The sequence below is a fragment of the Heterocephalus glaber genome, unplaced genomic scaffold (assembly GCF_053883595.1).
Source record: "Heterocephalus glaber isolate CG9 unplaced genomic scaffold, H.glaber_assembly_v1.0 deba00000768, whole genome shotgun sequence".
Classification (NCBI taxonomy): Eukaryota; Metazoa; Chordata; class Mammalia; order Rodentia; family Bathyergidae; genus Heterocephalus; species Heterocephalus glaber.
The window spans coordinates 9,190,399-9,203,900 of NW_028258162.1; the positions used below are offsets into that span (position 1 = coordinate 9,190,399).

Here is a 13,502-nt window from a genome sequence, read left to right on the forward strand (position 1 = left end):
ATTGACATAATAAAATTCTTCCAATTGTCTCAAAAATTTTCTCCTGTTAATACATATTAAAAACCTTTTTGTTTCAAGAACCATCCTGAAGGGATTTTGGTGAACAAAGTCATGGAGCCCGTTTCTGTAGACTGCACGTGTCTCCACTTTTCCAGTGCATTCTTAACACTGTCGCAGAAGCAACCACCCTGAAGTGTAAAGCATCTCTCTTTCTCCTGATCAGAAGCTGCAGGTGCTCCCTGCTATCTGCACAGTAACTTCAGAGACACAACACTGATTTGAGACTTGTTATCCTCAGCTACCAAATACCCACTTTGTGCACTGACTCTATGGGGAGTAACCAGGCAGAAGCCGCTCAGACTTGCTGTTTGGGTACCACATTTTGGGTAAGCCAGCTGGCACAGGTGCTGCTGTAGATGCACAGACATGACAGAGCCGAACCTCTAGCTAGCAAGAACACCAGCTTAGACTGCAAGGCTGAGCAGTGACTCCTGTTATTAATATAACCACTGTCTGAATCATGTCAAGAACTCAGGAGCTGTGGCCAGCTCTGGTGGCTCACACCTGCAACCCCAGCACCTGGGAGGCTAAAACACGAGGCTCTCAAGTTTGAAGCCAGAGTGAGTGAGCTACATAGCAAGGCCCTGTTTCAGGAACAACAAAATAAAACAAAAGAACCAGCTTGTTAATTTAACTTCAGTTTGAATGGCAGGAAACACATACAGCTGGGGGCCATAGCCTGAGCATGTGGAGTTCTCTGACCAGGCCCTATTTTCCCAGTCCCCTGACGTGGGAAGTGGGAAGCTATTTTGCCCGAATAGTTTTACCTAATCAGCATCTCTCTTTCAGATAACACAATCCCTCTTCCACTTGGGGAACCCTGTCCTTGATATTATTTCTGGGGATGGACACGTGACGCAGGACTGGCCACTATTCAGGGCAGGTCAATCTGGGTCAGTCTTGACCCTTGTAGGCTCCATTTAGAAAGACACTCTCTCCAAGCTTACCCTCATGTGGGGAGAATATGTTTGGAAATTAAATCGTCAGAGAAGAGAAGGCAGACTCAGGGGACGAACAACTTCTTAATGACTGGAGCACCTAGACCCAGCTTTTCCTGAAATACTATCGTGACTCTACCTAGGGACACCAGTACAATCTCCTTTTAGCTAAGGACAACGTCAATTAGATTTCTCTTGCTTGCCACCAAAACATTCTAACATGCACTAGACTGCTCACCTAGAATCCCTTTTGATGTCTGGCCTGTCAACTGAGCACTTAATTCAAAATCCAGCAGAAATCTCACTCCTCGGCAAAGGCTTCCCGAAACGCACCAGCAGAAATAACTGGCTCTCTGCGGCATCCCGCAGAGCCTGCCTGCGTGCCCAGCTCAGCACTGGTCAACCCACACTGTGCCTGGTGTATGCTCCCCTCCCCTCTACCCAGCCCAGCTTCATCTCCGTAAGCTCCGTGTCCAGCACATAATTCATGAAGTTTGTTGCTGTCTTTTATTGACAAATATCTATATACTTTTAAAAATTCTGTATATTAAGTCTAACCATATGAAATTGCTGATATCTGACCTTTTCAGTTCCAAAAATGGCAATTTCCTATGGTTCAACACCATAAATACTGATGATGATGACAGGTATCTTAAGGATACTCTATCATAGCTGCAGTCGGTGGACAGAGTCTATAAACCTAAACACTAGAAGTAATTCAGAGGCAGACAGAGACACCAATGCCGAAGCACACCTTGCCTATGTGAAGGTGTTCATTTATTTAATAAATGCTTAGAGGGCAGTAGCCACGTTCTAAGTGCTTCACAAAGATCCATGTGTTTTACCCTCAGAGCCTTTCTGTGAGGTCGGTATTTTTACAGTCCCCTCTTGACAGCACGGGAAACCAAGGCAGAGACATTCAGTACTTTGTCTAAGTAATCACATGGCAGAGCCAGGATTCCAATCCACAGTAGTCTGGCTCCAGAGTCCTTGCCCTAAAACACACACTGGGCTCACTCTTAATCAGGATGCTACTCTTCTGTGCTAGCAGACAAGCATCAGGAAAGTATTCTGTCCAACAAATTTAACTGAGAGATTGCTAGCTGAGGTGTGCGGATACTGCTCCAGCTACTGCATAACGTATCTCCCCAAACACAGCAACATAAAACACAACTGTTTATTGTGCTCACAAATCCCGTGAGTCAAGGAATGAGGGCAGCAACAGCAGGGTGTCTCGTCTCTGCTCCATAAGGCCTGTAACCTCAGGTGGAAGTATTTTAATTGGCTGGTGGGCAGCATCATGTTGGAAGCCTCTCCACTCCTGTTTCGAGCCTGAGCTGAGTTGATAGGAAGGCTGGGTTTGGAGGAGCCTGGAGACCAGATACCTATAAGTATGGCTTAGGCTGGGCTCTGAGAGGGTGTGGCCCGAATGTGGGCGTTCTGGGAACATAAGGGCAAAGCTGCAAGGCTCCTTTTGCCTCACATACCAGGCTTATCAGCCAGCCACCCTGACCAAAGGGAGGGGCATTAGCTGGAGCCAGAACTAGAGGAGCAAGGCGTGCCAACCTCTGGAGACCCAGGTGGGTACACAGTGTCGGCAGATAACTGCCCTGGAATATTTTCAGCTGTAAGTAACTGAGCAGCCAACTCACAGGGTCTTGAACACTGATTAAAACATATTATCTCATGAAAGAAAAGGGCAAGGGCCAGGCAAGTCCTGAGTTACTCTAGTTGGCCAGTGATGTCACCTGTCACCCAGGGCCACAGCTTTCCACTTTGCCACCTCAGCACAATGCTCCAGGTCTCGGACCTTGATTTTACGTTGGCTGCAGCGATTCCAAGCATCAGAAGGAGACAGAACAAGGTTAAACAAAGGAAAAAATGCTAGGGCTGGGGATTTAGCTCAGTGGTTCCGGTGCCTGCTTTGCAAGCTCAAGGTCCTGAGTTCAATCCCCGGTACCAAAAAAAAAACACACACACAGAAAAAAAATGCTATTTCCTCCCATGATTTCCTTTTCATGAGAAGACCCACTTCCTCCAAAACAGCCTGCTGACCTTCAGGCCCCGCTGGTCAGGGACCTGACCTTGCCCTATGCTCTTGTCACAGCAGGAAAGTAAGCCGGAAAGGAAAGCGTCCCGCAGTTTTGCTTCCACAAAATCAGAAAGGCTTCTGTTAGTGAGAAAGGGAGCGCACACAATGTGCGACAGCAGCGTCAGCTTCCGGTACAGGACATTCACTCACTCAGCAGTCAGGAGCTGAGGGTTACTGGTGGGCGCCCTCGGTGCTGAGAAGTCACACAGTGTCCCCACCCTTACAAGGCCGTGGTCGGTACAGGACGGAGACATTTAACAAACAGCCACACCATTGAATAGAAATGTGCTGAGTGCTGTGACACGAGGTATGTAATCAGAGGATGACTAGCTGTGGGCAGAAAATACTTATGTATGGAAGTATGTTGGAATGAAATACTAGGAGAAGCCTGAGCGCTTCATTGAGTCCCCAAACAATCACTGAAAGTATGAACTTTCCCACTGTCTGGCCCATGGATGTGTCACTGTCACTTGAGACAAGGAGGGAGGGAGAGAGACTGTTCCCTGGAATTTCTCACAGGCCCCACGAACACTCTTAGGATCATCTGATCTTCTCTCCAACTGCATCTTCACCAGACGAACTTGGGGTACTTTGGTACCTGCCGGGGAGCCTGGATACCACCTTGAAATTCTGCAGTCTCTGGAGGGTTATCACCATAAAATGTTATTTTGGTAAGTTTAATGTGAGCGTGAGCAGCGTCAGGCCTGAACCCTCTGAGATAACCTGAAAATCAAGGAAACAGATTTGAAAGGTACAAAGAATGAGTGGGAAACTCAAGGTGAGCCCACTGGCGCACACCCAGGAACTAAACCAGCCTGCTCTCAGCAGCACCAAACCCACCTGGTACATCCCTTTGATGACAGCAATGGCATCAGCTAACTGCTGCTGAAAGCATTTTCTCATGTTCTCCTCATTCTGCAAACCAAAAATAAATACAGTAAGCACGACAGTGTGTTTCCAAATATGGCTCACACGTACTAGGGAGGAGCTCTGGAAAATCCACCATCAAAGTCACAACAACCTCTCAAGAATTTCAACTTATAATCATTTCTCCCACACTAAGCTATTATAATACAGTTGACTTTTACTTACATCTAACCAAAAGCAACAGAAATAAAGTTAATACATACAGTTAATTTATTTTATATGTCAGGTTAAATACTTGAATGCCTTCCCTGAAATAGAAAAGTAGCAAAATCTGAGGCTGAGGTAGAGGGATCGTGAGTTCAAGGCCAGCCTGGACTCCACCGTGAGACCCTGTCTCAACAACAGCAAAAAGTAGCAGCATCTTTTTGTAGTTCATCTCTCCTTCTGGTCTTTATACTTTTTTTTTTTTTGGTACCAGAGATCGAACTTGGGACCTTGCACTTTTGAGGCAGGTGGTGGAATCAATGAGCTAAATCCCCAGCCCTGGTCTTTATATTTTTTGATGGGAGGTGTGCATGAAAAGAAATCTAGAGTGGCCAATCTATAAACTAGAGTCATTTTCAGATTAATCAGATACTTTGATTATTTAGGTAGGAAAAAAATGACAGTACATTTTTGAAAAAATGCTTTTGATTCTGATATCAGCTCTGATTCTAACATGGAGTATAAACAACAAGTGGGCTTTTGAGCAAGAAAGAATTCCATTTGAGTATTGTGTCCCTTATTATCTAGACTTAGTTAAATAACCTGCAGATCATGGCTAACGGGATTTCCGATTGATGATTTCAAAAGGCCTACAGGGTAAATTTTTTTAAAAGACTTAGCATATTTAGTATGCTGTGGTCAACCAAACATGAGTTTTCTTGCTTTCTAGCATGGAAATAATAACAGATAAGTATCCTGCCCAGACCAAAGATTCTAGAAAGTTCCCTGAAGCATCAGCTTTCATGTCTTGGCTCCTACAGAGCCATCAAGGCACAAAAAAATCATATAAAGTTGTGGTTAATCCAGGTGCGGTGGTGCACGCCTATAATCCTAGTGCTTTGTGAGGCTGAGGCAGGAGGGTCACAAGGTCCAGCCCAGCATGGGCAACTTAGCCAGTCAGCAAGACCCTGTCTCAAATCTAAAAGGGAGGAGTGTGTTGAGGGTGTGAAGTCCCTGGGTTCAATCCCCAGTACTAGGGGAAGAAAGTGTGGTTAAGAAGAAAAACTCAAGCATAAGCTATTTGGCCTGAAATCCGACTTTCCTCTCTGCTGTTTAAATGGTGACCTTGAACAAGTTAATTAAACTTTCTGTGATTCTGTTTCCTGAGAAAAGATAATTATACCAACTTTAGAAGGTAAATGTTAGGATTAACGAGTTAATAGACAAAGAATTAAAAGAAAAGTTCCTCACACATGGCCAGGTATGGTGTCACATACTTATAGTCCCAGCACTTGGGAGGCTGAGGCAGGAGGGTTGCTTTGAGTTTGAGGCCAGCCTGGGCTACGTAATGAGTTCAAGGCCAGCCTGAATTATAGAACAAGACCCTGTCTCAAAAAACAAAAACAAACAAGAAAAAATTCTGACGCGTAACAAAGCTGTAAATATTAGTTACTGTATGTGTCACAAGTTACTGAATTCAAAACTGCAGCACACATTCATGGAAGCCCAACATCAGTGTACGTTTAAGGAGAAAAAAAACGAGAGAACATCTACCTGTGGGCTGTGTTTTTCCATCTCTAGGATCCTGTCATATAGAGCGATGGAGATATCAGAAGACTCCTCTGTAAGTCGTTCCTCAAACTTCAATTGAACCAATTCTTTAAGGAACCTAAAATCCACCTGAAGGGATGTAACAACCTAAAAACTGAAAAGGATACAGTGAGGCATACAGCTTGGTAGCTGGCCACATTTACCTCTCAGACTGTGACGTACATGAGGGATTCCAGCAACTCTATCTCCTGGTGGCCAGGATTTCAAAATGGTGGCTAATTTGACAAAACCAGAAAAGCTAACAGAGTGCTATGTTTCAATACGGTTTGCCCCCTTCAAACCTCAGTTCCCGAGTTTAATCCCGAGTGTGAGGTATTGAGGGAGTGGAAACTTCATCTCACTGTGGTGTTAAGAAGCGGGCCTTTGGGATGGATGCGGTTAGGATTAGACAAAGTCATCATGGAAGGAAGTGGGAAGGAAGGGATAGAGGCGAGGGAACAGAAATGGCCACAAGCACATGTGAAGTGTATCTTGAGGAAGGTCCCCAACAGCTGCCACACTATGTCCACAGAGATCCTACTGACCAAAACTTAGTCACAAGGACACATCTATGATAAGAGAATAAAAGCATAAAACATTTCTGAAAATTGTCTTTATGAAAGAAGACAGTAAATCGGCAAGCATGTTGGAAGAGACAACCCCAAAAGCTACCCTTGGGAGTGTAAATTGGTACAATCTCTATGAGGGCAATTTGGCAATATCCTTAAAATGACTAACGCATACATCCGCTGACTCAGAAATACCACTTTTAAGAATTTACACCAGAGGTTTCCTGGCAGATGAATATGTGCAGGATTATTCGTCACAGTAAAAGACCTGAAACTACCAAAATGTCTATCAACAGAAGAATAGCTAAATACATGATGTACATTTTGTGTCACGATGTACTTGTGAAATAAATGAGTGAAGTCTTTATGTGCCAATATAGAATGATTTTCAAATTATATTAAGCAAGAAAATAAAAACAAAGTACATAAGAGTATTTGTAATAGTATGTTACTTCATGTGACAGTTTTATCAGTTAGGGCTTTTAATAATCACTCTTGATATATGATGAATAGGAAAGGTTATATTCTTTGACAATCCAAATATACCAAACAAAATATGGCAAAATCTGACAAAGCCCTATGACGGGGAACAGTTTTTTCATATACTATTCTCTATATTCTCTCTACATATGCAAAAAAATTCTATAAATTTTTAAAGTGTCATAAATAGAAAATGCACAGATGTCAAAAGGATAAAAAGTAACAAAACATTTTATTAAACAAGTTAACATATGTAAGCATGACATAAATACAAACCACAGCTCATATTCATTTTTAAAACTACCACCATCATTCAGCTCACTTGGTCAAAGAGGCTAATATATTAAAATTTTCATCATTTCAATTCTGTCAATGAGAGATACATGCAGACAAGTAATGCCAAAAATTATCAAAGAAATTTCAAAGTAAGCCCAGATTTACCTGCACTAACTGTTGTGTAGATGCACTCAGCTCTTTCAGAGGCAAAATTTCACTGGCATGTGTTTGAGTAGCATGGTCTGTGGTGAAAAAGCCAACTTTCAGATCATCTGAAATGGTATTTCTGAAAAAAATAGATTAAATGTGTTTTGTGTTATAAAATATTTCCTTAGAAGATATGTTAGTGCATATAGTATTCTGGGGTAGTCATATTCTAAATGAGGACTGCGGAAAGGGGGAATCTTCCAAATTATCTGCTTCTGAGTCAGAGTTTTCAGGACTCTGTCAGCTCATCTGTGCCCTGGGCAGTGGTACATTTGCTGCACTAATGCTCATCCTGTCTCCACCTTCTCCACCTTCTTGTCATCAATTTAAGTGTATTCTCTTAGCAGCTGGTGTGCTCTTATTACCTGTGCTAGCGCTCGAAATGATTATAAATTATGCACGGGCTCACTCGGCAGAAACACTTTAAGACGGTGGTTCTCAAAATGTGGTCTGGGGAGCCCTGGTGCTCTAGAACATTCTGTGAGGGAATCCACGAGCTCAAGATTATTTTAATAACAAAATTAAAATTTGTCTTTTTCACTGTGATTTGCTCACAAATGTTCAGCAGGGTTTCCCAGTGGCTACAGGTTCTGTGACTGCCCAACAGACACAATAAAGAATTCTGCCGGCTTCCGTTAGGACAGGCCTGAAAAAAATTTGCCTAAATGTAAAACAATTTTAAATGTAAAAACACTTTTCTCATTAAAGTTTTGGTTTTGAAAACATGAATAATTTTTCTTTAAGGTATGTTTTTTTATATTAATACACAATTGCTTTATCCTTATATTGCATAATGTAATTATATATTTGATTTCTTTTTAATTTTGAATACACCAGCTGTCAATAGATATGATCAACATAAATTAAAGGTCTTTGAGGCTGCCAATAATTTTTATGAATATCAAGAAATTCTACAACCAAAAGGTTTGAGACCTGCTTCTTTAAGATATTCATACCACCAGCTTGTGTTTGATTGTTAAATTCTCTTCCTAAAACGTCTAATTAGGTGGGGAACAAGTCTTGGTAAACCCCTGCCATGGCCCCTTAATGACAGTCATCTCAAACAGTAGTAAGAAAGCCAGTTTTTTGGATGCTCTCTCTGTCAGTTGGACCAAACTTACTACAAATCTCCATTTCTAAAATCTTAGCTTAAAAAAAAAAAAACCCGAAACAGGAAATCCCAAATAGAATGATCAGATTTCAACACAGGCTCTAAGACTGTCTGTGTTCCTCTCCTTCCTCCCCTGCTAACCAGCTGGAGCAAGCCCTGATAGGGATGCCCATGGCCACAACTCTCTTCTTGCTAGCTGCAGAGCCTTAGAAGTGTCCCCCACAGAACTCAGGGGATGTTGGCCACACTCCCAGCCCCAGGAGTAGATCCTGTCTAGTCTAATCCATCATGGCAATCCCGTCCTTCTTGGTGACGAATGACCAGGGGTGAGTGTAGAACCTGGTTTGGAGGAGGAAACATGAAGAAAAGGTTGCTGGAGAGATTTCAAGAAAGCCTTTTTAGACTCCTACCTAGAAGGCACCAGAGAGAGTTTGCCACTTCGACTCCGGATACGATCAAGTGTCTAAGTAATGCCAAAAACCCTCACAGTCCTCTCCTGTGCCCCCACAAAAGGGACCAGATAGAAGATAGAGCTTCTATCTAGATGATGAGCTTTCAAAAGAGAGAGAGAGAAATAAATGTGATGGATGGCTTTGTTCAACTACTGACCCAGCCAGCTCTGTACCCTGTCACACCTCTGCCTTCCTGTGACGTCATATGGTAAGTAGGTCACTTCTTCTCCCTAACAACCACAGCTGAAAACATCTTACCCGATAGATACTCCGACTGTGAGACACTAGGGAACTTAACTTGCTGTGCCTTAGTTTCCTCTCCTGGAAAACAATAGCGCCTATTTCATACATGTATTGTAAGACTTAAGTCACGTAATACTTACAAGCATTTTGGTGCTTGATACCTAGCAAACCCTTGAGCTGTATGACCCATTCTTGATGCTTTGATGGTGGCTGGCACTATTTCATTGTCACGTTTTGAAACATAATTTTTTTTATCATGTTTGGGAAAAACTATGAAAGCATAATAATATTCAACTAAGAAAGGCTAATTTGAACTAAAAATGTTCTTAATATTCAAAATTATTTCCAATCGGGCCGGGGATTTAGCTCAGTGGTTCCGGCGCCTGCCTCACAAGCGCAAGGTCCCGAGTTCAATCCCCAGTACCAAAAAAAAAAAACAAAAAAATTTCCAATTAATCCCTCTCAATTCTCAGCTTCCACACACTCAGCAGAATTGTAATGATAACAGACCTTGTCCATAGCATTATCTGGGTGGGGAAGGAACATCTGAATTTAAATCAAACTTTCTGGTGTTTCCTCACTGAAAATTATAGTTTAGGTTTTGTCTAATTCACTGTAGGAGCCTACATTTTTTCTCATGGGAATACAGCGGAGCCCCGAGGATCCCTGCACATTCTTTTTGGATACGCCAAGAACAAAATCTCTCGCTAGTCTTTCTGTAGACCATTTCTCTGAGCTATGTTTGCAGTGAGCAACTTGGAAGGATGTAGCCATATCTTTCTCTTGTTATTGCCTGCCTCCCACCCTCCAGTACTGGGGATGTGACCCGGGGCCTTCACACTGAGCTACATGCAAAAAAACTTTTTTGAGACACGCTTATCGCTATGTTGCCCGGGTTAGTCTCGAACTTTTAACCTCGTGTCCCAGCCTCTGCGTGTGGCACCACACTGGGCGGGCTTGTCATTGTCTCTATAAAGACGGCGAAGCCCCAAGCCAGGGCTCCCCTTTCAGTGTAATTCAGTGCACGCAGTCATCCGTGACGAGTCCTCTGCGTCGTCATCATCATGGCATGAACAGCATAAGGGTTCAGCACAAATGAACACGAGGTTCTGGCCATTGCTTTTTGGTAAAAATCCTTGGTTTCTTGGGCCAGGGATTTAGCTCAGTGGTTCTGCCGCCTGCCTCGCAAGCGCAAGGTCCCAAGTTTGATCCCCGGTCCAAAATAAATAAATAAATAAATAAATAAATAAATAAATAAATCAATCCTTGGTTTCTGACCGAGGAATCTTTTGTTTTCTGCCAAAGGCCATGGAACAGTAACAGGAAGACTATTGGCAACTCAGTAGCGTGAGATCTCAAACACGGCATAGTCTACCGAGTATCTGGCCTCTGAAAATGCTTGTTAGGTTGAATGTTGTGAACGCTTCCAGTGCTAAGGTGGTAGGTGGGGCTTTTGAAGGATGATCCAATCAGGAGGGTGCTCTAGCTGAACGCGGGGTTGGAAGGCAGGGCGCGGTTGGAAGAGGCTGGGAGAGTGACCCGGATGTACCTACCTCCCCGTTTCTCCCTGCGACCCTCGCTTGCTTCCTGGCTACCAGGATGTGAGCAAGTTTCCTTCACCCAGGCCTTTGCAACACGCCTTCCTGTCCTGGAGCCAACCAACTATGGACTACAAGTGTGAGCCCAACAAACCTCCTTTAACTTGCACGTGTTGGGTGTCATGTTTCAGCGACAAGAAAATGACTTTTCAAGACACAATGATCAACTGAAAAGATTATCATTATTTAAGGTTTTGCCTACTTAAAATATAGAACCATCTTTGAAAGTCTTTTGTGAAAACTACCACTAAATTACTACTCTCACTTTAAAATTAAATGTGCTGTTGTGCTGCACTATAGAAATGAATGAGTCATATGATCAAAATTAAATAAGCATATTTCCAAAGTTGTTTATAACAAAAAAGGAGAAAAGCAGTTTTTAGGGGGTGATGACATAAAATTTCAGAAAAGTGTTCTTGATTCTTTTCAAAGATAACAGCTATTATTAAGGACAAATTGTACATGTGGGATTGTTTTTCCCCAGAAATTGGATTTTAGAAATGTTGAAGTTCTCGCTTATGATATATTGTAGAATCTTTTAGAGATATAAAACAAAAATAAAACCGTACTTTAAGTGGGCTAAGGTGGTACACATCTTCATTTCCAGCACTCTGGGAGGTTGGGGCAGGAGGGAGGCAAGTTCAAGCCTAGCCTGAGCAACTTGAAAACTTACAAAAGAGAGAGAGCTATAGATGTGGCTCAGTGTGAAAGCCCTAGGTTCAGTCCCCAGGGAGACACACACACACACACACACACACACACACGCACACACACACACCATTATACTTTCAAACACATGTCCCACAAAACTTAGGTAATAATGTAGATGTTCTCTAAAGTCACTAAAAGTCTCTAAGCCTTTGTTTTTTTTAACCTGTCACTCAAATTGTCCCTTGAAGTATCTCACTAAAGTCCCAGTTGTGTCGCTAACCTAAAGGACTTTTATAGCCTTCTTTTTCCAACGAATTAAACTCAGTGCCTTTTTTCTGACTTAGAAAATCTGAGTTCAAACTAACTGAGCTTCATACATTTAACACAGAACAAGTGAATACTTACTCTTTACCGGGTGTTCTTTTTTGCCCCAAGAATAGTAACAGAGAACAAGCTCCTTGTTCTTGTGGAACTTACATCCTAATGGGTTGACACCCAGTGAACAAGTAAACAAAATATGTCCTATGTGCTGATATGGTGGCAAGCCTCCGCTCCTCTTCCATCCACCCCCATGCCATGCTCACCCATCACATATGGGCCAGTGAAACATTCCCAGATTCCACCTCTTCTTCCACAGCATCCTCAGCCCCAGGACTCTACCTGCTACAAATAATTTGTAATCACTTTGTTTTCCATCCTATTTTCCCATCCATTCTCTCCCCTTCTCAGAGTGGAAGAATCAAAGTGATCAGTGATGTGGGTGATGAGAAAGGTTGGGAGCCATCCAGGCCTGGTGGATAAAGATGAGGGTCAGCGTGGGGAAGGTGAGGAGCAGCTCAAGGTGCAGGCAGAAGAGAGAGCTCCATGGAGTGAGTGAATGCACTGAAGAGGACAGAAGTCAAGTCTTTCAGTTTCAGAAAAGATGTTTATAAACATAGAAAAGGAGGGGAAAGCAGCAGCACCAGATCCAAGATGGTGGCCAACAGAAGGCTGATGAAGGAGCTTGAAGAGATCCGCAAATGTGGAATGAAAAACTTCTGTAACATCCAGGTTGATGAAGCTAATTTATTGACTTGGCAAGGGCTTATTGTTCCTGACAACCCTCCATGTGAGAAGGGGGCCTTTAGAATCGAAATCAACTTTCCAGCAGAGTACCCATTCAAACCACTGAAGAGCACATTTAAAACAAAGATCTATCACCCAAACATTGATGAAAAAGGACAGGTTTGCCTGACAGTGATTAGGGCTGAGAACTGGAAGCCAGCGACCAAGACCGAGCAAGTAATCCAGTCCCTCATAGCACTGGTGAACGACCCCCAGCCCGAGCAGCCACTCTGGGGTGACCTAGCTGAAGAATACTCTAAGGACCATAAAAAATTCTGTAAGAATGCTGAAGAGTTTACAAAGAAATATGGGGAAAAGCAACCTGTGGACTGAAATCTTCTACAAATGATTCCAGCAAGTGTGAGCAGAGACCTCGAGCAGTGCATTCAGACACCCCGCAAAGCAGGACTCTGGAAAATTGACACGTGCCACCACCTGGTGTTCACTTGTGGCAGTTACTAACTTTCTACAGTTTTCTTAATCAAAAGCAATCTAGTAACCTGTAAAGAAAGGATTAAAAATTTCAGCTATTCTAAGAAAAAAGAAAAAAGAAAAGGAATAGGCTAGGGATTGTGCAGAGACAATGTGATGGAGCTGGAAAGTCTGGTGTAAATGCATGCTTTACAAATAAATATTCACTTAGATATACAAGCAGTTACAGTGCATATATGTATAGATATGTGTCTTTTTTCTAATCAAGACCTGCTACAGCAGTGACGAGCACACCAGATGTTGGCTTCTAAATACTAGCTCCAAGGCTCCTTGGAGAGATGGTGCCTACAAGGCTGGATGAAAGTTTAATATTATACAAAAGCGAAAGTATAAAATGAGCCTGGAACATTTTGTTATGCCAGAAGTTGAGCATGTGCCCCCGAAGTGATGGTGGCTTGTGAAAATGATGGAGAAACTAGATTGAAGAGACTCCCATTGGGCATATCTAGGACAATTTGAGCCCTGAAATAAAGGGTGAATGTATCAAATCTTAACCCTTTAAATAAAATAGTCACAAGGTCCCGAGTTTGATCCCCGGTTTAAAAAAAAAAAAAAAAAGGATCCAGCA

General features: G+C 42.7%; 2 protein-coding genes across 2 annotated transcripts in view; one reads left to right on the forward strand and one right to left on the reverse strand.

Moving 5' to 3' along the window:
- Positions 1 to 13,502, reverse strand: part of CUNH10orf67 (chromosome unknown C10orf67 homolog) — a 57,877-nt gene that overhangs the window by 22,041 nt on the left and 22,334 nt on the right. The window contains exons 5-7 of the mRNA XM_087207162.1: positions 7,242 to 7,362; positions 5,716 to 5,859; positions 3,931 to 4,005 (exon numbers count right to left, since the gene is read on the reverse strand). Of these exons, the coding sequence (XP_087063288.1) occupies positions 3,931 to 4,005; positions 5,716 to 5,859; positions 7,242 to 7,362 (340 nt within the window). The remainder of the gene's footprint in view (positions 1 to 3,930; positions 4,006 to 5,715; positions 5,860 to 7,241; positions 7,363 to 13,502) is intronic.
- LOC101703194 (ubiquitin-conjugating enzyme E2 L3) lies at positions 12,090 to 13,033 on the forward strand. The gene has a single exon (XM_004859916.3). The coding sequence runs from the start codon at positions 12,311 to 12,313 to the stop codon at positions 12,773 to 12,775; it is 465 nt and encodes a 154-aa protein (XP_004859973.2). The 5' UTR covers positions 12,090 to 12,310; the 3' UTR covers positions 12,776 to 13,033.

Excerpts from the sequence above, each read along its gene's own strand:
- LOC101703194 (XM_004859916.3), top strand. The coding sequence starts at position 12,311 with ATGGTGGCCAACAGAAGGCTGATGAAGGAGCTTGAAGAGATCCGCAAA.